A 27,053-nucleotide genomic window follows, 5' to 3' on the forward strand; every position below is an offset into this window, starting at 1 on the left:
GAGGATATTGTTGTGGAAAGTGAGGCCTAATTAAGCTATGGCAAAAGCAGTCAATGAAAAGAGCAGTCACTGATGGGAAGTGCTAAGTCAAATCTGGAGGATATTAGGAGTATCCCATTTCATAGCTTCATGTCACGGGCCTATTAATTCACCATGCGATTCACATTATGGTCATGCTCTAATATTTCTAATAATATGATTAACTTGGTGAATTAGAACTATTGAGTCACTGGTAACAAATTAAATTCCCATATGATTCACATTATGATCATGCTCTAATTTTTGCAATCATATAATTATCTTGACATTTAAGATCAGTGACCAAACAAAACTAAAACTCCATATGATTCACATTATGATCATGCTCTAATTTTTGCAGTCTTACAATTAACTTGGCATTTAATATCATTGACCAAACAATATGACCGCAAAAAGGAAAGTTATTTTTTATCACAAATCATAATTTTTTTTTTTTTTTTAACAAACACAAATCATAATTATCATTGAAGATGAGCATCTGTATCTCAAAAATCTAGTAAGAAAATCTTTTAAACGTTAGTCATGAAGCTGCTTATGTCCAAATACTTAAAAGAAATGCATAGTGTGTGTATGTATGCCTTCACTGGCATAGTGTTGTATTGTCTCTTGGGATGAGGAGTGATGTGATTTTCACATTCTTTTATTTGAGCTGGTGATTTGATTCTCACAATTAAATTGAAATCTCCAGCCAATTTCTCAAAGAAAAATGTCTTCGAGAACTATTCCACCTCTTAGAAAGAAAACAACTTAAATCAAAATACTTAATAGCATGGCGATACATTTATACAACCCGATTGACAATTTGATACCTAGAGCGCCAAGGAGGGTAAGTCACAAAAAATCTGTGAATTTTTATTATTATTACTAATATTATAAAGTGACTTTTTTATAGTGGAAATGAAGTGAATTGTAGTTTTATTTCTTTTAGCAATTCTTTCTTGATTTGTTTCATTATTGTAAATGTATTTATCAATAATTTTGTTTGTTGATGATGCAAGAAAAAGTAAGAAAAAAGAGAGAAAATTTAAAATTAAATTACAAATGTGCCATGTACTACTGATGCCGTGAATTAGTCTAATCTATTTTTCTTTTTACTGTGGACAATATATAGAGATAAAACTATACTCTTCTGCATTCACTTTTTTTAGCATTCAACAACTCTGTCCACCAATAGTGGACATGACACACAAATTGCTTGTAAAATCAGTGTCAAAGAAGACCTCAATCAATAAGTGCATGTCATCAGTTTTGGACATGAAACCCATATACAATCTCTTTTTTTCGTCTTGATATGCATCAACTCCATCACTACAACAGTACGCACTAGGAACTACTTCTATCTAGCTTCCATTGTTGATATTGTCAAGGAATTTCTAGAATGACTACTCTCACCTCTTGATGTCTCTGCATCTATGGAACTTCTTTCGACAAAGAAACCAGGCTGTTTGGGTTCAGGCAATGCCACCCCCTCATTACCCAACATGAAAACTACCGATGACATGGTTGGTCTGTCTTTTGGCATTTTCTGAACACACAATAGACCCACTTGAATACATCCTAGTACTTGAGATTCAATGTATGAATTTTCCAAACATGAATCCACAAATTCCAGGGCTTTATGATCATTCCACAACAACCAAGCCTGTAACAATCACAATTCTCAAATTTAGTATTTCACATAAGAAGTTGGAGAGAGAAATAAAATAAAACAGAATACATTTCACCATACATGTCCCAAAAGCGAATGATAATGATCGGGATGATGAAATTTCCAATTCCTTTTACCACTTACTATCTCCAGTAAAAGTACACCTAAGCTAAAGACATCAGATTTTACTGAAAATTTTCCATCAATGGCATACTCCGGTGACATGTAACCACTGCATAAAATTATCAAATTTAAGCATTTGAAAATGATAAACAAGTACTATGTGAAATTTGTTTACAAAACTTACTATGTTCCGATTACTCGCTTTGTTTTGGCTTCAATTTCATCTCTCCCAAAACTTCTTGCTGTCCCAAAGTCTGAAATCCTGGGACTTAGTTCATCATCTAGTAAAATGTTACTGGCTTTGAGATCCCTATGAATGATTCTTAATCTCGAGTCCTGGTGAAGGTAGAGAAGTCCCCTTGATACACCCTTAGCAATTTCAAATCGCTTTTGCCATGGAAGTTCTAGTCTTCTATTCTGATCTGCATAACATTTCCATCCATGTAAGTTCTACATCAGTTTGTTTTTTTTATTATTATTATTATTTTTTTTATTATTATTTTTTTTATATGGCAAAGGACTCTGCTGCATAAATGCATAAACTGCACCATGAAATTGGTCTAATAAGATAAAGGGTGAAGAGAACTAGACCAAAAATGAAATAGTCCAAGCTTTTATTCGGCATGAACTCATATATTAGCATCATCTCTTCTCCTTCAATGCAACAGCCCAACAGTTTAACAAGATTTCGGTGTTGAAGTTTGGAAATCAAAATAGCTTCATTTGTGAACTCTTGTAGGCCTTGTCCAGAATTATTCGAAAGCCTCTTGACTGCTATTTCTTGTCCCGTTGCTAGCTTACCCTACAAGTTTTTGAATAGCAATGTTAAAATAAGGGTTCACTTTTTTTAATTACATATTAAACCAAATATTACTTATTTAACCTTATAAACAGGACCAAAACCACCCTCTCCAATCATATTTGTGGAACAGAAGTTCTCAGTGGCATTTGCAATAGTGTCCAGATCAAAAAATGGTAACTCAATGTCTTCATTCTTAGTTTCCATACCTACAAGATCAAAAACGTTATAGATGCAACTAGATAACTGTCATCATTCAAATAACTGTCTGGCATCCTAAGGCTGGGTTAGTTAGTTGCTTATTTGTTATGAGACTCTCCTGATAATCATTGATGTTATTAGCACCACAATCTTCTCAGGTCTTAAAAAAGAATCTTCACCTAGAAGTTTTTTCCTTTTCTAATTATAGTACATACTGTATCTTTCTATCATACTGTTGAACATATGGTTCAATTTGAGGCTTGCATCACCCATGATGTCATCAAGATTCTTGGCCTCCAAGAATGTGTGCCTAGCAAGTCTTTTGAGTGGTCACCAAGTAGCCTTATTTTGGTGTCCCATATTGGCCATAAATAACCTTTGCCCTCCATAGTTTGAAGCATCCAAGATCATCAAAATGAGTTTGAAATATCAATTAGAGAGAGAGATTTTAGGTGTAATTAGATTATGGGTGTGAGCCACTTTGCCTTGTATCTATTTATTTCCATAGTGAAATATTGTTCTGTCTTCTCCCCATGGATGTAGGTATAGTCGAACCACGTAAATTCTTGTCTCATTTGTGTGTGTGCCATTTTAATTTATTGACATTAATTTTCCCTTTTGTTTTTAAAACTCCTATTCGATCCTTTTTTTCATAACTAACTGGTATCAGAGCTCGGGTTCGTGTCGTATGGTACTGTTCACAAATATGGTACTATTCACCGAGAAATTTTTTGGGGAGTTTTTTTTTTTGAGATGTCGACCAGATACGAGATTGAGAAATTTGATGGCAAGATTAGTTTTAATCTTTGGCGCATTAAGATGTAGGCCCTGCTAACTCAGCAAGGTCTAAAGAAGGTGTTGTTCGGGAAGGACAAGTTGCCAACAACTCTGTCCGATAAAGACAAAGATGAGGTCGATGAAAAGACGCGCAGTGCGATTATTTTGAATCTAGCTGATGAGGTGCTACGCGAAGTTATTGATGAAGACATGGAGGCAAAGTTGTTGCTGAAATTGGAGATTGTGTACATGACAAAGTCTCTCACCAACATAATTTTCCTGAAATAGAGACTCTACACCCTTCGTATGAAGAAAGGTGTACCTCTTAAGGATCATGTTGATAATTTCAATTCTATTATTATGGATTTAAAAAATATTGATATTAAAATTGATGAAGAAGATCAAGGCTTTATTTTGTTGTGTTCTTTGCCTCCTTCCTATGAGCATTTTGTTACTACATTGCTCTATGGAAAAGACACCATTAGTATAGAGGATGTTAAATCCTCACTGAACTCTCAAGAGTTAAGAAAAAAGGTGAACAGGCCAAGGCTCTATTTGTAAGAGGCAAATGTGAGACAAGGTTTCCAGGGGCAAATATAGATCTCATAAAAATGTGGAATGTTACTACTGTCACGAGATAGAGCACATCATCAAGCACTGTCCCAAACTAAAGGCAAAGAATGGGAATGGCAAGGAGAAGGTTTAAGAAGCAACTTCTATGGCACCTACTACAACGAGTGATTCGGATAATGACGATTATGTTATCATGACAACCTTGTGTTCAGGTATGTCATTTAATGACAGTTGGATTCTTGATTCTAGTTGTTCCGTTCATATGTGTCCAGTAAGGATTTTTTCTTTTCTTATAAAGAGGTGAAAGGTGGTTCAATTTTGACGACGAACAGGAAAGCTTTCAAAATTTTGGGATTTGGAATAGTCAAGATCAAGACGCACAATAGGTTGGTGAGAACATTGTCAGATATGCGACATGTATCGGATCTGAAGATGAATCTTATTTAAGTAGGAGTGCTAGACTCCAAAGGTTACAAGGTTGTAACAGAAGGTGGAGCAATGATGGTCATAATGGATTCTCTTATGGTGCTACAGGGCACCAAGGTGAAAAATTGTATCTTCTCCAAGGGAATATAGTAACAGGTGGAGCTTCTACAGGGTCTTCTATAATTAACAGAAATCTGCGTTCGGGTCTTGGTAATAGAAGAGTTAGAAAGAGAAGTTACGATCCTAGTTCTCAAAAGGGTTGTGAGGGGACTACACAACGTGGTGGGAGAATGAAATCCGTTTTCAGATGGCAACCGAAATTGCAGTAGTCCTTACAGGGAGGCAGACCCATGAGGACAGGTGTGATATTGACTTGTAATAATCTTGGTGGCAATGAGATAGTCCATTTGAGTGCCATTAAGATACGTGGGAGGCAAGTAATTGGTCACAACAGAGATGTGAGGAAAAGTCAAGGACGTCCTATTCTCTATAAGGGTGAGAAGATGACTTTTCATTACCAGCCGGTGGTTTATGGGCAGTTGGAGAAAGTTGCTGAAAGAGATGTCAAACTTAGAGTTTATGATGATGTTTTTGGTAAGCACTTAGAGTTTGACAGAAATACTAGATGTATGTTTGTGGCAACGCAAGACATGCATAAGTTGAAGAATGAGAGCCTAATGGTTAAGTTTGAGGATGACTCAAACTTAACTAAAATTCTTAATTAATTTATTTTGTGGAGAAAACAGTTTGTTTAGTAAAGATACAGTGGCTCATTTGAATTTTCGCTAAGGTGGAGATTTGTTGAACATATGGCTCAATTTGAGGCTTGCATCACCTATGATGTCATCAAGATTCTTGGCCTCCAAGAATGTGTGCCTAGCAAGTCTTTTGAGTGGTCACCAAGCAGCCTCATTTTGGTGTCCTATTTTGGCTATAAATTGCCCTTGCCCTCCATAGTTTGAAGCATCCAAGATCATCAAAATAAGTTTGAAATATCAGTCAGAGAGTGAGAGATTTTGGGTGTAATTGAATTTTGGGTGTGAGCAACTTTGCCTTGTATCTCTTTATTTCTATAGTGAAATATTGTTCTGTCTTCTCCCCGTGAATATAGGCATAACCGAACCACGTAAATTCTTATCTCGTTTGTGTGTGTGCCATTTTAATTTCTTGTTATTAATTTTTCCTTTTGTTTTCAAAACTCTTATTCGATCCTTTTTTCATAACACATACTCTAGCAGATTTAGTCTCATTTTCTACTTAGAGAGCTTTTCTACCATAATAATTAAAATTGAAACATTTGTTGGACCAATAGAAGGCCACATATAGGGGTGTGTCAATAGATGTTTTCAAGACAAGCAACTACACACCCTTCATGACAAACAACTTCTCTGTTTAACTATTCTCATCCTGAAAAAATCTTTCAAGCATAAAGGAAAGTATTTTGATTAAGCCACACACGAATAAAAAAATAAATAAAAATAAATAAATAAAAAACAACAACAACTTTGGTTGGATGACTTTATCACCAATAGAAGGCCACATATGGGGGTGTGTCAATAGATGTTTTCAAGACAGGCAACTACACACCCTTCATGACAAACAACTTCTCTGTTTAACTATTCTCATTCTGAAAAAATCTTTCAAGCATAAAGGAAAGTATTTTGATTAAGCCACACACGAATAAATAAAATAAAAATAAATAAAATAAAAACAACTTTGGTTGGATGACTTTATCAATAGTTTATAGCATTCAGATTATAACAACCTGCCCTTTTTGTATAGCTAAAGTGGCTCAATTAAAGTGACTAGGTAGAGACCAAGATAAAGTGGCAAATGAAATAAATGCGAAAATCTTGACATTTGATGCCAACAAGACATGAGAAAGGCAAAAAATAAGAACTCGGAATCTAACTAAACATTGTGGTTGGATTCGCCTGTTAGATTATTTATTTAATTATGGTCCACATAATTTGGACATGTGACATATTACTTGATGGCTAAGTAGATATATATCAATTATTTATTATTTACTTTTAGTCAACTTATAATTACCTTTTTGGTATTTACTTATTGGGGAAGTGTTTTCGTTTCTTGTTCCTTATTTTGATGAAAAGTGGAATTAGGGTTACTAATAAGAAAAACGGGTTCTCTCTCTATCTTTATAAATGTGTATATATTCCATCAATTATGTACACGAATGAAACAACACGTATAAAGTTTTATATGTGTAAAAGGCCAAGAGAGAGAAACTAGTGTCCACACTTTGCTTATTAATCAGAGTTGCAGCTTAGTTCGTTGTTAAAGGATTTGGACGTTGGACTTGTTGGGATTTATATGCCTTGGCATAGCGAATTTCTAATTGGATTAAAGTGACATATGTTTCTAAGATATTTGAAATATTTATGCTTTATACAATTGGTGAATTCAATGTTTTATGTTTCGATTCATTATGGAATTGATAGTGTCCACTTGATTATAAGAGATATTTATATATGTATGTGATGGCGGTCAATACATGAATATAAATAGTAATCATAAATAGTTCATAGTCGGTAATTATGGATGGACTCATTATTAACTGAGACTTGTACTGGATCCGCATTAGGTTGAGATATATTGCGAGAGTCGTCACATCCAAGTGCTCCCTATTACTATCACGGCATTTGACTCTTAAGCATGAGAGAAATATAGACTCTTTTATTAATTATTAATTACTTTGATTTGTTCGACGGATTCTTCACAATACATAGACTAACACTTTGGATAATTATGTAATTAATAGTTAGAAGGTTATATTTTAATATTTGCGTCATTGCTACTTGTATTTATTTTGTACTGATTATGTTTTATCACAAATTAAATTCGAAGGTCTTTAGACAAAATGAATTTCTATATATTTATTTATTTAAATTATTATATTTTTCAAATAAATGTTTTATTGTGATAAAGGCGGAAATAATCAAATGTACCAAAATAAATATATTAATTAAGTAGTCGAATTGATTGCTTTATTTATCCGATAACTAATTACGTGTAGAGGAGTCAAAGTGCAACATTGACTTAAAAGTTATTTATTATTTAATTGGAGTTCAATTTTTAGTGATTAGAAATTAATTTATGAATTAATTGAATTGGATCCATGGACAGGGCCAATTATTAATTCATTGTAGCCAATGACATAATAAGCCCAAAAGATTCTCATTCATAGCTCAATTTAGTATTGGAGGCCCATTAGATTTGAGATATCACGTTAATTTTAGATATTGAGAAAAATATATTATCTTTAATTATTATTTTTATTTTGTCTATATATACATGGGGTCCACGTATATTTTTGGTTACGCCTTGTGCAACAATTTTTAGAAGGCAAGGAAAGTTTTTCTCTCTCTAGAATTTTAGGGTTAGTGTTCTCATCTGATAGAGGCTCCCACAAGCTTAGCTCTCCATGATCATTCATGGAAGCTTATGGGTAATTCCTAAAGGGAAGATCATTACCAACAAGATGGAGATCCATGGAAGAGGCATCTAGTAAAGGGATCTATAATAAGTTAGACTATTCACTTTAAATGAGAGATCTAAGGTTTACTCAAACCTTGATGTAAGTTTTCTATCTCTAATTGAATGAATCATCATGTTTTTATGCATAAAACTTGTCTCTACACATAAATCAAGATTTTTATTTAAAAATCCCTCATAAAGTTTTAAAACTTCTGTTTCCCCAAACAGTGGTATCAGAGCTAGATTTGATTCATGTATAGAATCTATTTTTTTTATTGAAGAAAATCATCATTCATGGATCCAAATTTATATATGCATATATATATATTAATATATGATAATGATGTTTGTATATTTGTGATTGGATGATAATAATATATGCTTGGGCCATGGATGAAGCTTATAGATTAATTGAATGTAATTTTATCTTTGGATAAATATAATTAAGGCTTTGATTTAGCCATTTGAAAGTTTAATGATGTAATTTTATTTTTTCTATTATATTTCAAATTGTAAAATTTATTTACAGCCATGAAATCTTCATTAAAGGATACTATGAAGCTTTAAGAAGGTCCAAGAGGATTAAATTAGGCTTCACGAATTTTCTGGAATTTTTTATAATTTTTTCAAAAAATTTCTGGAATTTTTTGGGCCTAATTTAATATTTCTGGAATTTTTCTTCTATTTTTTGGAATTTCCAGCGCTTTTCTGGCGGCCAGAGAGCACCGGCAACAAGGGTGGCGCCGGAGAAATGACTGAATGATCCAGGGCGACGCGGTCCACATGCAGTTGCACTGGCAGCCCCTAGATCAAAATCAGATGGATAAGCGATCAGGTTCAGCTGAGTCCATGTTGCGCATGGAGCGCACCCAACCACAAAGCATGTGAGGAATATGAGCCAGCAAAAGCCAGCACATCAGGTGCGTGGCAGCACGTTCCAAGTGTTGCCACCTTGTATAGGCACGTAGGGTGCGTGGCGGTGCATGACTGCATATGACCAGATTTTGTCTTCTTCTGGTGCACAGGACCTAAAGGTGGACCTCTGGGCTTGTTTTTAGGATTATTTTATGCTATTTTCGCTCATTAAAGAGTGAATTGTTGCCCTAAAATGGATTTTAAAATTATTCTCCATTATTTAAAGATAGTGGGAGTTTAATGGGGTGCAATAATTATAGCACTTAGTAATTATTTAGGATTTAATGTTAAAAGCTAAATTCATTGGTCATTTCATTTATTTATTTATATGACGTATGAAATGCATGGAATACATAATTGTTCATTATTATTATTCATGCATTGGATCCATGATATTTATTTAAATGACATGATTTATATTAATTAAATTATGAAAATTAATTGGATTTGATTACTAATTAATTAGAGGGCACTTAAGGGAAAATGAAAACTTATTTTTGAAAAATTATTTTATTTTTTAAAGGGTGTGCCTCAAATTAAATATTAGTGAATCATTTAAAGTCCAAATATTTTCTAAATTTAATTGGATTAAAATCAAGGTGTTTTGCATGCATCATATTATGTATGTGAATAAATGAAAAACCCTAATTATGAATGATTAAAAATTGAGTGGGAGTAGAAATTTTTATACATTACCCCATGGCCTTCGTTATTATAACCATTGTAATTAGATCTATAAAAATAAGGCTCCATGCATGATTTGAAGAGTCTAAAAATTATAAGAATGGTTGTTTCATGAAAATAAAAATATTAAATGTTCATTGTAATTAGATCTTTAAAAATAAGGCCTCATGCATAATTTAAAGAGTCTAGATTATAATGACAAGATATTTAATGTTTTATTTTTCGTTAGAGTATTAATAACGTTATACACTCAATTTAAAATCAATAGTTTTAGCTCCCCAACGGAGTGGTCTACACTAGGTAATTTTAGAAAGGCTAAATATAATCGGAAATCATTTCATAGATAGATAAGGCATTGTCTTAAAAGATATGGAAATGATGGAATTTGCCTGCCAATAGTAATAATGAACTTCGCCAAGCAAATAAGTTATTGGCGTATTGGTTATTCGATTTTTCATGCGCAATGGTTAACAGATGCATAAATATTTTAATGGAAATGCTCACCTAATAGCAAATAAAGCTCAACGATAATAATAATGAACTCCTCCATCAGGATAAGTTATTAACGTATTGATTGTGTGATTTATTATGCTACAAAGTTGAGGGACCCATATTAATTAAAAGGGATTGTTCACCAATAATATAATGAACTCTTATTATATTGAAATTTATTATACTATGTGGTTGAGAAATTTAATTTTAAATATGCATGATATGATTAAATAGTTCACCTTACTTATTGCATAAATGCATTTGTATTCAGATTAATTATGTTTAATCCATTTAATACACTTGCAATCATATTCAATGTAACTGGACCTCATTTATACGGACTGGAAAAAGGAACTTAGATATTTTATTCACAGCGTAAGGGTACAAAATGTATTTACTACACCTATACCTGATCCTTTTACTTTAAGATACCTAAGAGAACATTAATACTTTTAATAAATGAAATAAGACAAATGATATGGCTCGGTGCAACATTCTAGAGTTCATCTGGAATACGCTCCAAAGCTAACATTTATATTATTTTATTTGTTTTAAGCATCATGTTAAATATCAATGAGATGTTTTGGTGAGATTAGATAGAGTGTATGTGTAAGTACTATATCAGACTTGAATACCATCAAGATAGCCTAAGGAACTCCAGTAAAAGATCGTATTTTGAAAATGATTGTTTATTATTTAAAAATTAACTGGAGACAATGGGGCTGACTTGGGTGGTAAGCTTTAAGTTGACATGATTATTGCCTTGTTACTAGACTCATTCAACTCTTTTAGAGCGACCTAAATAAAGAACCATTTTGAGTTCACACTCACTGATATTCTTATAGAGTTGGTAATATATGAAGGGATAATTGAAAGTATGGGTGTTCTTATCAATCTAACATTGTCTATACCATCTTCTTCTAGGCCTGAGTGGAAGGGCAAAGGAAAAGAAGAAGGATAATAATAGAACTAGGCTAGCACAAAACAAGGGGATCCAAAAGGTTAAAGGCAATAACGAAGTTTATGTTGAGGGCGAAAGAAACTGTTTCTTTTGCGACCAACTAAGACACTCAAAGACGAAATGTCTAAGCAACGACGTGGTATAGGAAAATGTATATTTAATCATTAAGCCATGTTATGTGGTTGTATCTATTAATTCTTAATGGATAGATTCTGGAGCCACTAAATATATTTGCAATCCATTGCAATGATTTCAGGAATCCAGAAGTCTTGATGATATGGATATATATTTGTCTTTTGACCTGATGCCAAGGTTATAGCTAAGTCAGTGGGAGTATTACATCTGAAATTAGAGAATATGGGGATATTAGTATTAGATAACTATCTTTATGCATAGATGTTAGACACAATCTCATTCTTGTATCACTTTTGGTTTATAAAAACTGTGTTGTTACTTTTGGTAAAACTGCTTTTATAAAATTAAATAGATATGCGATTGCTTCTAGTGCATTGAAAGATGGTTAATATACTACAACCACCAACTCTTAATATTTGCATGATGTAGAAACTAATGTTATATCTTCTAGATTGAATGTTATGAGAATATTTGTTACTTCTGACTTATTGTATTTTTAGTTTATATTATTGGGTTATAATTAGTCAAAATGAGATTCAAAGATTGGTAAAAGAAGGTTTATAATCTAGTGAGGCTGGGGAGCCTAAATCAACTTATGGATCCTATTTTAAAGGATAGATAACCCTAAGTGCTTTAATCAGCTAAATGAAATAGACATAAAGCACAATTGGAGTTGGTACACACTGACATGTGTGGTCTTATGAATATCCAAGAAAGATTAATCACGTTTTAGGTACATTTACATGATGCGACATAAGTCTTAAACTTTTGGTACATTTCGAGAGTGTTAAGACTGAAGTGGAGCATAAAATAGGTAAACTTATCAAAACATTATGATTTGATCGTGGATATGAGTATTTCTTGGGATAGTATAAAGACTATATTGTCAATGAGGGTGTTGTGTACTAGTTTTCCGCAATTGACGCTCAGTGAATTAAGGTGTCAAATAAGAATAACAGAAACCTGCTTAACATGGTTAAATCTATGATCAGTTATGCTACATTATCTCTTTCATTTTAGAGTTTAGCCTTGATGATATCGATGTACATTATGAACTGCATTCCATCTTAGTCTCAAGGATACCTTTTGAGCTTTGTTTTTTACTAAATTTTAGTTTGAATTACATGCACATATGATATTAACAAGTTAGTTGGAAGCAAATCATAGGCATGCTTGATTTGATGGCTACTCTAAAGGCACTATGATGGATTATTTTATGATCTCAATGATAAAAGTTGGTTGTTTACACTCACTGTTTATCTATAGGAGGATCATATTATAAATCACATACCTAGTAGCATAATGTTAGAGAATATGGTATGCGTACCAGATGTACCACATATGAACACACTTATTATAGAGATTAAGAATTATATATGAATTCCTTATTGATGCGTTGGCATCATCTAGTACACAAATTCCTGCATCGGTACATTGATGCAGTGGGAGGATTATCATTCAATCTAATATAATCATGTTTTTAGGTGAGACCTTTATGGACATCCCTGTTAAACATGAGTTGGACCCAGTAAGCTACACGAAAACGTGAATCGATATGGATACAGATCGTTTTGGTAAGTTGCTATGAAATTAGAGTTAGAATATATGTATTCTAATAAAATCTGGGATCTTGTAAAACTTTTTAGTAGGGTGATACCTATAGAAGGCAAGTTAATCTACAAAAGAATACCAGAAGATTTCTTATTGAATGAACCATATGTGTACAGGGTAATTGATGATCGCTGAATATTGTATATTCGAGCCTCTATTTATGTGTATGTTAAGGCCAAAAGTAATACTTCTATCTATTGCAAGATTAATTTATGTTTAATGTGTGTTTATAGGTATTTTCCCAGAGAAGTGGTTGAAACCAGAATTTTATGATGAAAAGACCGATATCGAAGCTTATAGAGTTGTTACCGGTCATTCAGAGCAAGCCGAAAGCTCAAATGGTGATGTTTGGAAGAATTCAAGATCCAAGGTTTGAGCCTAAGTCTTGAGGCTCGAGCTCTACAAGTTAAAGGGAAAAAAATCAACAAGGCATTAAAGCTCGAGCCTTAACAAAGGGTGCTCAAGCCCAACCTTAGGGTGCTCGAGCCTTGACCCTCAAGCTTGAGCATAAGGCATCAAAATTTGAAGAGTTGATTTAATTGAAACAGGGACCTCGTGCCTAACCTCAAAGATCGAGCACCATTACCCAAAGCTCGAACCTTGAGTACCTACAGCTCGAGCTTGGTACCTAGTGCTCGAGCCTCTGAAGCTTGGATCGAGCAATGTTAAAAGAGATTAAGCCTGAGAATATTCTAAGTGTTGAAGAAAAAGTCGCTTCGGAAAATAGTTGAAGAAATTTGGCTAAATGTCAAAGTGAAGATCGAGCACCATTTATTGAAGCTCAAATACCAATCCAAAGAAGCTTGAGCCTTATTCCCAAAGCTTAAGCCCAAACCTTAAAGCTTGAGCCTTTGTTTCTAAAGCTCGAGCCTTCCATGACATGCCAGATTTAAGTTACGGGATTATTCTCTTTACAAGTTGTATTTCATTCCAGATGGGCTAGAAGACCTAAAAACCCACCAAGCCTTTATTTTTTTCTATAAAAGAACCCTTTTTCTCATGTTATTTTAGAAGGCTGATACCATGGTGGTGGCTTTTAGGGTTTCCTCAACCTTAAAAGGTAAAGATCCTGAGAAGAGAAGTGCCGTCCGTGATGATGGAGACGACTCCAACACAGATGATATCCAGCATCCTCATGAGTAGCTAATTCCTCTCTTAGAGCACTGATGTAACCCAATCTAGTATTATGGTTTGATTGTTCTTAACTCTGGGATTATTTTAATATATATTATGTTTTGATTATAAAACTACGAGCAATTGAGATAACTCAATTGGATTTAGTGTTTTAAATAGATTACAAATTGTTATTACCTTGTCTTAGATATAACTATTTGTTTTCTGTTCTCAACCTATTCTTATTGGACGGTATCTGGCGGAGCCCAGCCGGACATAAGAAAAGAGGTCATATAATGGTATTCTAAAGTTTTTATAAAAGAATGTTTTTATAGTCTATGCTTATGAAAGATGGATTGTTTACAAAGTAGTTAAAATAGTTAGAGTAGGTAGGTGGATAGTCCATGTTAACCACAGGTAGGTTATAGTTAACTGAATTTTGTAAAACATCTTTCTTTAAAACCCGAATTGAACGAATGTTATTGAGTTCAATTCATTTAAAACATAATTTGTTAAATCCCCAGAGTTGGAATAGTTAACTATAGTACGACGATTGTGGTGAAGTCAAAGCCCTAAGATCTCTCTCTCTGATCACTTTAGCTTAATTTTAGTTTAATTTTAGTTTTTAATCGTGACAACCAATCAGACATTTCAATCAGTTACCTGTGAACCAATAGGACTTAATTAAGAACGAAACAAAAATTCTCATCTCCCTGCGGGTTCGACACCCTCTCTATAATGCTATCCTATAAGGATTCGTTCTATTGCGAGTGGTAAAATTTATAGACAACAATTTGTGGCGCCGTTGCCGGGGAGATTTGTTATTTAGTTTAGTTTTAAATTAGTTTATTTTTGGTTTACCAGTCTTCGTACTTTCTGATATCTCACTTTAATTCTTTTTCTTTTCAGGTACAGGAAATTAGCAATGGGGATAAAAAGCTTTGGTTTATTAAACCTTCTGTGAGTTTTTGATGTTTTCCTTTACTTGAAAATTTTATTTTTTGTTACTTTTTAGGAGTAGTGGAATTAATGCATGTTAACTCATCATTCTCTGTCAAAACCTTTAGTGCATGATCCTGAAATAGAGAGAACTCTTAGTCAGTTAAGAAAACATAAAAAACATTTTAATACAATAGGTAGTTCTTCTGATAAAATGGCTGATAATCATGATACACCAGGTAATGGCAATGGTAATGGAGGATGGGTTCCACCTGTCCCTCCACAACCACAATTAAGGGACCATTTTATTTCTACCACATACACTTCTCCTTCGTGCTTTGTATTTTCGGATGTTAATGCAACCCATTTTGAGATCAAGCCTACTATGATCCAAATGCTTCCTACCTTCCATAGGTTTGTAATAGAGGATCTTTTTATGCACTTGGATGTATTTTTGGAATTGTATTCAACTACCAAGTTGACCACCCTTTCCAATGATTCACTCAGGATACGACCTTTCCAATTCTCTCTCAAGGACAAAGCAAGAACTTGGTTGCATTCCCTTCCACCAAATTCCATATCTACATGGGATATGTTGCAACATGAGTTCTTGAAAAAGTATTATACAGTGGGTAAAACCCGTCAAATGAGAAGAGAAATCATGGTGTTTTCCCAAATCCTGGGAGAATAGTTCCATGATGCATGGGAAAGATATAATGATCTTCTAAGAAAGTGTCCACACCATGATATTTCTCAATGACACTTAATACAGATTTTTTATAATAGTCTCTCCGATTCTTATAAAAACAATGTTGATGCATCTAGTAATGGAGCTTTTCTGCGTAAGAGTCTAGATAACACTTGAGAACTGTTTGAGGCCCTGAGTGAAAATTTAACGCAATATGCGTCTTCCTCTAGGTTTAGGTCTTCACTTGGAACGCATAAAGTTGAAAAACTCTTTGAGGTAGACAAATCTAGTGAGTTAGCCGCTCAAATAGAAGCCTTGAACCATAGGTTTGATCAAATTCTATCATCTGGCTTTGCTCTTATTGCTAGTCCACAAGCTGTCTTGCCAAAGGAAGTTTGTTCCATCTGTGCTAATCCTTCCCATTTTGATGACACTTGCCCTATGATGGGACAATCATTTAAGATCCCACAGGAGCAAGTGAATGCTGCATTCTTTAGACCAGCTTATAATCCATATTCTTCTATATATAATTATGGCTGGAGAGATCATCCAAATCTATCATGGCATAATCAAAGCCAAGGAACCACTGTTCCTCAATCAAAGGGACAGTATTGATGAGCGCTGAAAAGTGCGTATTTAAATCCCCTAAGGCTAGGCATTCTAGTACCTTTATCTATCTTACTTTACCATTTTAGATTAATTTCATATTATTTCCATTTTTAGGCACTTATCCCAAAAATAAGCTAACTCAGCCAAATAAGAGCAGAAATGAAGCAATTCTGGGATGAATCAAAGAAAGGAGCCAAGTGGAAGTAAAAGGAAGAAAAAGGTGGAAATCAACATCTTCGATCGATCTCAGATCAAAGTTCGATCGATCTAACATGATCGATCTCAGCACTTCAAGATGGATCAGAGCCATGATGACATTTTCAGAGATCTCAAAAGTTCGATCGATCCAACATCATTCTTCGATCGATTGAACTACCTTATCCTTATCCAAATGATTGATCTTATCTTGTTATACCACCCTACCAACCACTTTTATCCTTTTCCCAAAAATATCTTCAAAATATCTCAAATTTGTTTTTATCCAAAAAGTGCCGCCATTGAGGATCGATCCAACTTCAGTTCGATAAATCTCATCCATGTTCGATCGATCCAAATCCAAGGTTCGATCAATAGAACTTCCTCTCGTGCGAAAAAGTTAAATTTCCAGCTCACAAAAAAGTTATCCTTTATCCAATCATTGGGGAATATTTTGTGCATGACCCCAACTCATTTTGTGTGTCATTTTAACCTACCTATATAAGGATAAGGATTACTTTTTACAACATATCACATCATATCATTTGATACCTTGTAAGAACTCTTGGAGAGCAAGCTTAGAGGAGGAGGAGGCTAGAGACACCATTGGAGACTCTTCATCAACCAAGGAGCAAATCTCCACCATAGAGTTAGCCCTTGAGGGTTGGAAAAGCACTACCATGAGTGGCTAGACATCCTCTTGGGGCTAGAGTTAGCCCCAAGCATGCTTTCTACATCTTAATTTAGTGTATTATTGAGGGATTAGTGTTGTAATACATGTTTTGGCACTTTTATATATATAGATCTTGTTTATTCAATGATTTATTTGGTTTAATGCTTCCAATTGATCATTTCATTCTATCCATATGTTTATGTATGCTAGAATAAATACTCATGTATTTGTCTCTATTTCTTATGTTATTGGTGCATGTCTATGTCGATTAATGTCATAGATCTAAAGATTGTCAAAACATTATGCTTAAAGGAATACTCTTGTAATTTTCTAGATGATTCATGCTTATTTATTGATGGATTGTGCCTCTCGCTTAGCTTAATTAGTTTAATTTCATGTCATTAGCTTAATTGTAGTGTAGTGGTAGCATAGTTGTTAGATGGGAGGATAATCCATGCTTGTTGTTTGATGTTCCATACTTTTGAATGCAAGTAGCATATGTCTCTAACCTTGTGGTGTATTTGGCTTGTGAGCTTAATGAAAAGATTAATGACTTGCTAGATATATTGTGCTTTTCAGATGCTAATTAGACAATATATACTTAATTGCTAGATATATTGTGCTTTTCACATGTTGATTAGACAATGTATGCTTAATTGGTCACCCTTGCTAATTGAATCAACCAGACAAACACACACATCAATATTGCAACACACATTTCCCTCATTAGTCACTAGTTAAGGGTGTAAAAAAGCATTATTTGGTGATGACCTCTAAACCCCAAGTTCTCTCTCTCTTACTTACTCTTTATTGCATTCAATTATTTAGTGTAATTTGCTCTCTAGTTTAATCAACCAACCAACCATTTGTTTGATCACTCGACCTACTAATCCTAATAGCGATTCCACAACCAAATTCGACTCTAATCCCTTGAGACAATCCCTACTCAGCCTAACTATATTTTTAGTGAAGGTAGTAGTGGCTTTTATAAATGTAAAACTTAGCCTTCGTCTTAATGCACACTTCTAAGCTTGTGGTGTAGTGACGACAAGACCACCACCAAGTTTTTGGCGCCGTTGCCGGGGATTAGGCAACGTCGTATTTATGGAATCAATTAGGAATTAGTACTCTTTTGATCGTGTCTTTACTTAGTTTTTATTTTTCTTTTAATTACTTATTGTGTTTGTTTATCTTTGACAAGGAGCATTGAGCTAGGAAGTAAGCAAAGGAGCATTCAAGCAAAGGAGATAAGCAAGCAAGGAAAAATGCTAAAACTTTACAAAATTGCTAAGCTAAGCTATAAAGTTGGAGTTGAAGTGCTATAGGACCTTTGTGAGACTTTCTTTACTCAATCTCTTAGTTAAATCGTCGGCCCGTGTGGAAGCTTGTTTTTAAATTCTTAGATAAATCGTGAGCCCGCGTGGAGGCATTCTTAATTGTTCTTTACATCATTGTTGTTGAAGCATAGGAGTATGGGTTAAGTGTTTGTGGAGGAAGATTCATTGAAATTGTTGTGAAGTCGAAGTGTTTGTTCATTCATTGTGTTTATGTGTTTTTACATTGTGCATGCATGGTCGTAGATCACTTAGACCAACTCTTGTCCCTCTTCATTTGCATCTTGAATCCGTAGTTAGAAATCCTAGGGGAAGAGGAAGTTCTAGTTCTACCCAAACCATTACATCAATGGAAGGCCATAATGAAGAGCATGCAGAGGACCTTGGTCATATAGACCAACAAGGTATCCTTCATCCAAATGTGCATCATGAGAACATGCAAGCACCATTAGACATGCCTAGGCCATTCATCCACCAACCATAACAACAACAAGGCCAAGTTCCATTTGGAATGCCAAGGCCAATGTATGCTCCACAACCTCCCATCATTCAAGGAAATCAAAATCAAGGTGCCCATGTTGCACCTCAAATTGCTAATCCTCCACTTGCTTTAAGAGATCACTATGTGCCTAATGAATACAATGCACCCACATGCATTCAATTTCCACCATTTAGAGCACATCACTATGAAATTAAGCCACAAACCATTCAAATGCTTCCTAACTATCATGGACTTCCAAGTGAAGAACCTTACAAGCATTTGGATGAGTTTCTAGAAGTATGTTCCACCGTAAAATATACGAACATGCTGGAAGAGGTCTTAAGACTCAAACTTTTTCCATTCACCTTAAAAGACAAGGCAAAGTATTGGTTTAACAATCTTAGGCCTTTTTCAATCACTTTTTGGGTAGAAATGCAACAAGAGTTCTTGAAGAAGTACTATCCGATTTCTAAGACCAATGCCATGAGAACCTCAATTCAAGAATTTTCACATGGGGATGGGGAAACGTTTCATGAGGCATGGGAACGCTTAAATGAATTGCTTAGAAAGTGTCCACATCATGATATGCCCAAATGGCAATTAGTTCAATATTTCTTTGAGAGCTTATCGGACAATTACAAAGGCATGGTTGATGCTTCCATGGGTGGCTCATACATTGATAGGCATGAGGATGACGTGTGGCGTCTTTATGAGAGCATGAGTGAAATTTTTTACATAGAACATTATCATCCAAGAAGGGTAGAAATTCACAAGGTAGGAAAAGTGTTGGCTTACATCAAGTAAACCATTCAAATGAAATAGCCACCGAAATGAAGTCTTTATCTCAAAGGTTTGATCAATTTTTTATTAACCAAAACTCGACAAACCAAGTATCTTCCTTCCCTAACCATTCTTATCGTGCATCAAATGAAACATGTATGACTTGTTCTAGTGTTCTTCATTCTACTTCTTATTGTCCTCACGGACAAGTGCAAAATGAACCTAATGAACAAGTCAATGCAGCTTTTGTGAACCAAGGGAACAATCCTTATGGTACTCATTATAATCCAAGTTGGAGAAATCATCCGAATTTCTCTTGAAAAAACCAAGGAGAGGGCTCAAACCCTTCCCAAGGCGGTTTTCAAGGGAAGTACGTTCCACCTCCACTTCAAAACCAAGGATCCTAAGGTTATAAACCTTATCAATCACAAGGGAATCAATTTGATAACTCTCATTTTCCCAACCAATCTTATTCCCAAGGAAATGTTAGAAGTCCCGCCTTTGAAAAAAAAAGTATTGAATGCTTTGGGCACTTTAGAGGCTAACACACAATTGCTTCATTCCCACTCTCAATCTATTGCGAAGCTAGAAACCCAAGTAGGGCAAATAGCAAGCACTCTTAATACAAGAGAGAAGGGAAAAATGCCTATAAATGCCCCACCTAAGCAACAATGTGTTGTGGAAACCCATTCCTTATCGGAAGGCCACACCATTGAGCATGTTAATGCGATGACTACCTTGCGGAGTGGTAGGATTGTGGACAATCAAGTTGAAATGTCGAATGAAGAGAGTGAACCGGTACAACCTCAAGTTGTCACCCGTCCCGTTTTACATCCCATTCCTCCTTCATTGCATATACATGATCTTGTGAATGAGAAAACTTCAAAATGTGATTTGAAGAGTGATTTTGAAAATGATTTGAAGAAAGATTTGCCGAAAAATGAGTTTGAACAGATTCTGTTGAAAAATGATTTGAAACAAAGTGATTTAAAAATTCTTGTGTTGAGGACTTTTCAAAAGGAAGTACTGAAAAAGTGTTTGAGCCAAAAGTTCCAATTCTGGATGCCTTAAAAAGATCTATTTCAAAAGACAAGCAAAAGGCAAAAACCAATGAAATCATGGAAATGTTTAGGCAAGTGAAAGTCAATCTTCCACTTTTGGATGCAATCAAGTAAATTTCGGCTTATGCCAAATTCTTGAAAGACTTGTGCACCCAAAAGGAGAAGAACAAGAGCCAAGCACTAAGAAAAGTGGTTTTAACCGAGCAAGTAAGCTCAATTTTGCAACATAACACTTTACCAAAGTTTAAGGACGTCGATTCACCTACTACTTCATGCATCATTGGTGATCATATCATTAATCGGGCGCTTCTTGACTTAGGAGCAAGTGTTAACCTTCTTCCATACTCGGTTTATGTCAAATTGGGCCTAGGTGAATTGAAACTGATATTGGTAGTTTTACAACTTGCCGACCTATCCATTAAGCCTAGGGGTATCATTGAGGATGTATTGATTAAGATTGACAAGTTTTTCTTCCTCATTGATTTCGTTTTCATTGACACGGAACCGGTCGCCAATCCTAAAAGTAAAATTCCCGTTATCCTTGGCCGTCCTTTTTTGGCAACCGCTAATGCCAACATCAATTATAGGACGGGGATAATGAAGATCTCATTTGGCCACTTGAAGGTAAAGTTGAATATCTTCAATCCCATACCCAATTCATTTGACAAATATGAAGGAGAAGACAATGTTGTAGATAAATGTCATGATCTTCAATGTTAAGGAAGTGAGCTTTTGTGTTAGACCAAAACTTCAAAAGGATAATCTTCAACTTTGCATTCTCAAAGTCTTGTTTAAAATTCTTGCCTTGAAAGGGCATGGAAGCCCAAAGGTTGTGATTGCACTGACAAGGGATCAAAAATTTCTTTTGAACTTAATATAACAAGTTCTTCAAAGAACTATTTGTTGGGTGGAGTTCAAAGCATCTATCACCCCAACAAGGAGGGGATGCATTACAAGATCTTTGATCTGGGCTAAAAGAGCCCAATGTCTTGCTAAAGACGTTAAAGACAAGCACGATATTTCGTAGGGTGTCAAAACCCTATTCCTCCCTCATTTCTATCTTAAATTTCATTTCTTGCAAAGTCTAAATACTTGTTTTTGGTTCATATGCATTGCTAGGAACTGTGATTAGGATTGCATGAATTTTTATGTTGTGATTGAGCATTTTGCATAAGTTCGATCGATCTTAAATGAGAGTTCGATCGATCGAACTTCCATCTGCATCCAACACTTAGAAAAATTTTCGACCTGCATCCACCTGCATCCAACATCATTCTTCAATCTGCATCCAACATCATTCTTTGATCAATCGAACTACCTTGTCCTTATCCAAATGATTGATCTTATCTTGTTGTACCACCCTAGCAACCACTTTTGGCCTTTTCCTAAAAATATCTTCAAAATATCTCAGATTTGTTTTTATCCAAAAAGTGCCGCCATTGAGGATTGATCCAACTTCAGTTTGATAGATCTCAGCCATGTTCGATTGATCGAAATCCAAGGTTCAATCAATCGAACTTCCTCCAGTGTGAAAAAGTTAAATTTCCAGCTCACAAAAAGTTATCCTTTATCCAATCATTGGGAAATATTTTGTGCACGACCCCAGCTCATTTTGTGTGTTATTTTGACATACCTATATAAGGATAAGGATTACTTTTTACAACATATCACATCATAGCATCTGATACCTTGTAAGAACTCTTGGAGAGCAAGCTTAGAGGAGGAGGAGGCTAGAGACACCATTGGAGACTCTTCATCAACCAAGAAGCAAATCTCTACCATGGAGTTAGCCCTTGAAGGTTAGAGAAGCACTACCATGAGTGGCTAGACATCCTCTTAGGGCTAGAGTTAGCCCCAAACATGCTTTCTACATCTTGATTTTGTGTATTATTGGGGGATTAGTGTTGTAATACATGTTTTGGCAGTTTTATATATATATATCTTGTTTATTCAATGATTTATGTGGTTTAATGCTTCCAATTGATCATTTCATTCTATCCATATGTCTATGTATGCTAGAATAGATGTTCATGTGTTTGTCTCTATTTCTTGTGTTATTGATGCATGTCTATGTGTATTAATGCCATAGATCTAGAGATTGTCAAAACATTGTGCTTAAAGGAATGCTCTTGTAATTTTCTAGATGGTTCATGCTCATTTCTTGATGGATTGTGCCTCTCCCTTAGCTTAATTAGTTTAATTTCATGTCATTAACTTAATTGTAGTGTAGTGGTAGCATAGTTGTTAGATGGGAGGACAATCCATGCTTTTTGTTTGATGTTCCATACTTTTGAATGTAAGTAGCATATGTCTCTAACCTTGTGGTATATTTGGCTTGTGAGCTTAATGAAAGGATTAATGACTTGCTAGATATATTGTGCTTTTCACATGCTAATTAGATAGTATATACTTAATTGCTAGATATATTGTGCTTTTCACATGTTGATTAGACAATGTATGCTTAATTGGTCACCCTTGCTAATTGAATTAACCAAACAAACACACACATCAATATTGCAACACACATTTCCCTCATTAATCACTAGTTAAGGGTGTAGAAAAGCATTGTTTGGTGGTGACCTCTAAACCCGAAGTTCTCTCTCTCTTACTTACTCTTTATTGCATTCAATTATTTAGTTTAATTTGCTCTCTAGTTTAATCAACCAACCAACCATTTGTTTGATCACTCGACCTATTAACCCTAATAGTGATTCCACAACCAAATTCGACTCCAATCCCTTGGGACGATCCCTACTCACCCTAACTATATTTTTAGTGAAGGTAGTAGTGGTTTATATAAATGTAAAACTTGGCCCTCGCCTTAATACACACTCCTAAGCTTATAGTGTAGTGACGACAAGACCACCACCAAGTATCAAAATTCATCTAGTTCTATGTCATAAAATAACTCTTTCAATCAATCTGGTATCTATTGTCTACCTCAGTTTAGGAATCAACCCACTCAAACTCCTAATCTTCCACTTCAAAATTCTACTTTTGAATATCAAGTACTCAATACTCTTGTTGATCTTAAAGCTAATACCCAACTTCTAATTTCTCATTCACTAGCCATAGCAAAGCTAGAGGCACAAGTTGGGCAAATAGCGAGTTCTCTATCTCGAAAAGAGGATGAAAAGCTGTCTAGTTAGCCAGTAGCCAACCCAAAAGGGCAGACGTACATGATTGATAAAACCAATTTCTCAAGTATTCATCATGAGCAAGTTCAGGCTATTACTACAATGAGGAGTGGTGGAGTGGTTGATAATCAAATTGAAAACAGAAAGAAAGAGAAAGATTTAGGGTTCCCATTGTTTCTATCATCCATAATCAACATCCCAATGATATTTCCTCAAGTTCTATTCCACAATCCACCACGGGAGTTGAAGGTGGAGTCACATCTTCATCTGCTCCTAATGAGACAGCTTATAAGCCAAGAGCGTCTTATTCTGAACGTCTCAAGGAACCCTCCAACTTTAGTAAACAATGGGAGAAAATTCAAGATATGATGGAGGTCTTTAAACAAGTCAAAATAAATCTTCCTTTGCTAGATGCTGTAAAACAAATTCCCGCATACTCCAAATTTTTAAAGGACTTGTACACTCTCAAAAGAAAATCTAAAAGCCAAATTTCTAAGAAAATTTGTCTCACCAAGCAAGTCAATGATATTCTAAAGTACAACACTCCTCTAAAGGTTAAAGATCCTGGTGCTCCTATAATTTCTTGCATTATTAAAAACAATGTGATAGAGCAAGCACTTCTTGATCCTGGAGTAAGTGTTAATCTTATTCCATACTTGGTGTATGAAAAGTTAGGTCTGGGAGAGTTAAAACCTATGTCGGTTGTTCTACAGCTTGCTGACAGTTTTGTCAGACAACCATGAGGTATTGTTAAAGATGTACTCATAAAAGTGGACAAGTTCTTCTTTCCCGTTAATTTCTTAGTTCTTAATACAAAATCGGTCCATGATTCTAAAAAGTATATTCCAGTCATTCTTAGGCGTCCTTTTCTAGCTACAACAAATACTTGCATTAACTGCAGGATTGGAGCCATGGATTTATCTTTTGGAAATATGAAAGTCAAGCTAAACATCTTTAATGATATTCATCATCCTCACAATGATAGTGAATGCTTCTTCCTTGACGCTATTGATAGGTTAGTTGAGGAATTAGTCCCAACTATTTTATCCAAGGATCCTTTAGAAGCTTGTCTGAATCACTTCAATTATGAAGACTTCGATATCGAATCTTCCATAGCTGAAGTAAATTATTTGCTCAACTCCACTCCTATCATAGATTTCCCTCCATGGAAATCTAGACTTGAGCCTCTTCCTCTACTTTAGTACTCTGCCTATTCCTTCCTTAGAGTCTCGACCCCAGCGTGAGCTTAAGCCACTTCCGGACAAGCTAAAGTATACTTTATTGGGTTTAAATGACACCCTCCCGGTAATAATTGCTTCCACTCTTATAAGTTCATAAGAAATTAGTCTCTTAAAAGTTCTTAAGCAAAATAAAGAGGTTATTGGGTAGAGTGTGGCTGATTTAAAAGGAATTAGCCCCACGATTTGCATGCATCAGATTCATTTGGAGGAGGATTCTCAAACATCTTGGGAACTCCAAAGAAAATTGAATCCTAATATGAAGGAGGTGGTTTTGAAGGAAGTTGTGAAGTTGCTAGATGCGGGAATCATCTACCCCATATCAGATAGCAAATGGGTGAGTCATACTCAGGTAGTACCTAAAAAAAAAAAAGGTAAAGAAAAGAAGTAGAAAATGATTAAGTTCAGGTCTGTACCTAGATTGCTTGAGCAATTAAGTCCTTAGTGGTGTGTTCTGACACCTAATGCCCTAAGACCATCTGGTCTGGGAGTCATTAGCTGAAAGCTTGTTACGTAAGGGGTTTAGGTTGCCTAGATTACTTGAACAATTAGGTCCGGATGGGTGCTTTATCATTTAATGCCCTAAGATCGTCTAGTCTGGGAGTCATTGGCTGAAAGTTCGTTACATGATTGATTTAGAAAGCTTAATAGATCTGAACATTGCACAGTATCCTTTTTAAAAAAACATGCATACCTTGAAAAAAAAATAATAAATGCCTTGGGAGTTGGAATTTGAAAAGTTTGCCTGTAAATTAAAGGATAAGAAGGAATAAATGTAAGTATGGACAGTAATCCACACGTTTAATTGTAAGTTCATTTCTAAAAAGTGTATTGGAGATTGAGATTGTTGAATGAATGATTAAACTGATATGTAGGGACCATGGTTACTAAATTAAAATTGGAAGTTGAAAGTTTTTTTATTACATGATTAGCTGTACTTGCTATATTTGACTGATTAATGAAATGTAGGGATAATATGATTTGAAAACAGGCTTGAATGAGCTTATTGTGCACTTAAGGCACTGATTTGAGAAGTTTGTGGGTATTTTCACTGGAAACCCTCACGAGACTATACCTCGTCCGCTAGGGGTAACCTAGGGGTTTAAAGGCTTGTTGCATAGGCTAAATGTAATTGTGATTTCTACTAAAGTGACTTTTTAGTTCTGTATTGCTAAGGGACTAGCAATATGCAAGTTTGCAGGTATGATGAGTGCTGAATATTGCATATTCGAGCACCTAAATATGCGTATGTTAAGGCCTAAAGTGATACTTCTATCTATTGTTAGACTAATTTATGTTTAATGTGTGTTTATAGGTATTTTCCAAGAGAAGCGGTTAAAACCAGGATTTTATGATGAAAAGACTGATATCGAAGCTTACAGAGTCATTGCCGGTCATTCAGAGCAAACCGAGGGCTCAAATGGTGAAGTTTGGAAGAATTCAAGATCTAGAAAAATCAATAAGGCATTAAAGCTCGAGCCTTGCACCTTCAAGCTCGAGCCTTAACAAAGGGTGCTCGAGCCCAGCCTTAGAGTGCTCGAGCCTTGACCCTCAAGCTCGAGCATAAGGCGTCCAAATTTGAAAAGTTGATTTAATGGAAAACCAAGCTCCTAGGGACCTCGTGCCTAACCTCAAGGATCGAGCACCATTACCCAAAGCTCTAGCCTTGAGTACCTAAAGCTCAAGCCTGGTACCTAGTGCTCGAGCCCTTAAAGCTTGGATCGAGCAATGTTAAAAGAGACGAAGCCCGAGAATATTCTTAGTGTTGAAGAAAAAGATGCTTCAAAAAATAGTTAAAGAAATTTGGTTAAGTGTCAAAGTGAAGATCAAACACCATTCATTGACGCTCGAGCACCAATTCAAAAAAGCTCGAGCCTTGTTCCCAAAGCTCGAGCCCGAACCTTAAAGCTCAAGCCTTTGTTC

General features: G+C 35.1%; 1 protein-coding gene, 1 non-coding gene and 1 pseudogene across 2 annotated transcripts in view; all 3 read right to left on the reverse strand.

Annotated features, from left to right (window-relative positions):
* Positions 1-1,375: 1,375 nt before the first annotated feature.
* Positions 1,376-27,053, reverse strand: part of LOC132309772 (G-type lectin S-receptor-like serine/threonine-protein kinase At4g27290) — an 81,674-nt gene continuing 55,996 nt past the window's right edge. The window contains exons 5-10 of the mRNA XM_059808053.1: positions 21,710-21,726; positions 2,694-2,818; positions 2,402-2,612; positions 1,995-2,232; positions 1,769-1,919; positions 1,376-1,681 (exon numbers count right to left, since the gene is read on the reverse strand). Of these exons, the coding sequence (XP_059664036.1) occupies positions 1,376-1,681; positions 1,769-1,919; positions 1,995-2,232; positions 2,402-2,612; positions 2,694-2,818; positions 21,710-21,726 (1,048 nt within the window). The remainder of the gene's footprint in view (positions 1,682-1,768; positions 1,920-1,994; positions 2,233-2,401; positions 2,613-2,693; positions 2,819-21,709; positions 21,727-27,053) is intronic.
* Positions 15,579-15,684, reverse strand: LOC132310714 (small nucleolar RNA R71). Its single transcript, XR_009482687.1, has one exon. It is a non-coding gene; the product is annotated as a small nucleolar RNA R71 (small nucleolar RNA).
* LOC132310738 (small nucleolar RNA R71) lies at positions 19,403-19,501 on the reverse strand (annotated as a pseudogene).

The sequence above is a fragment of the Cornus florida genome, unplaced genomic scaffold (genome assembly GCF_030987335.1).
Source record: "Cornus florida cultivar Cherokee Brave unplaced genomic scaffold, ASM3098733v1 CherokeeBrave_3.0.0_Hap2_Chr05, whole genome shotgun sequence".
Classification (NCBI taxonomy): Eukaryota; Viridiplantae; Streptophyta; class Magnoliopsida; order Cornales; family Cornaceae; genus Cornus; species Cornus florida.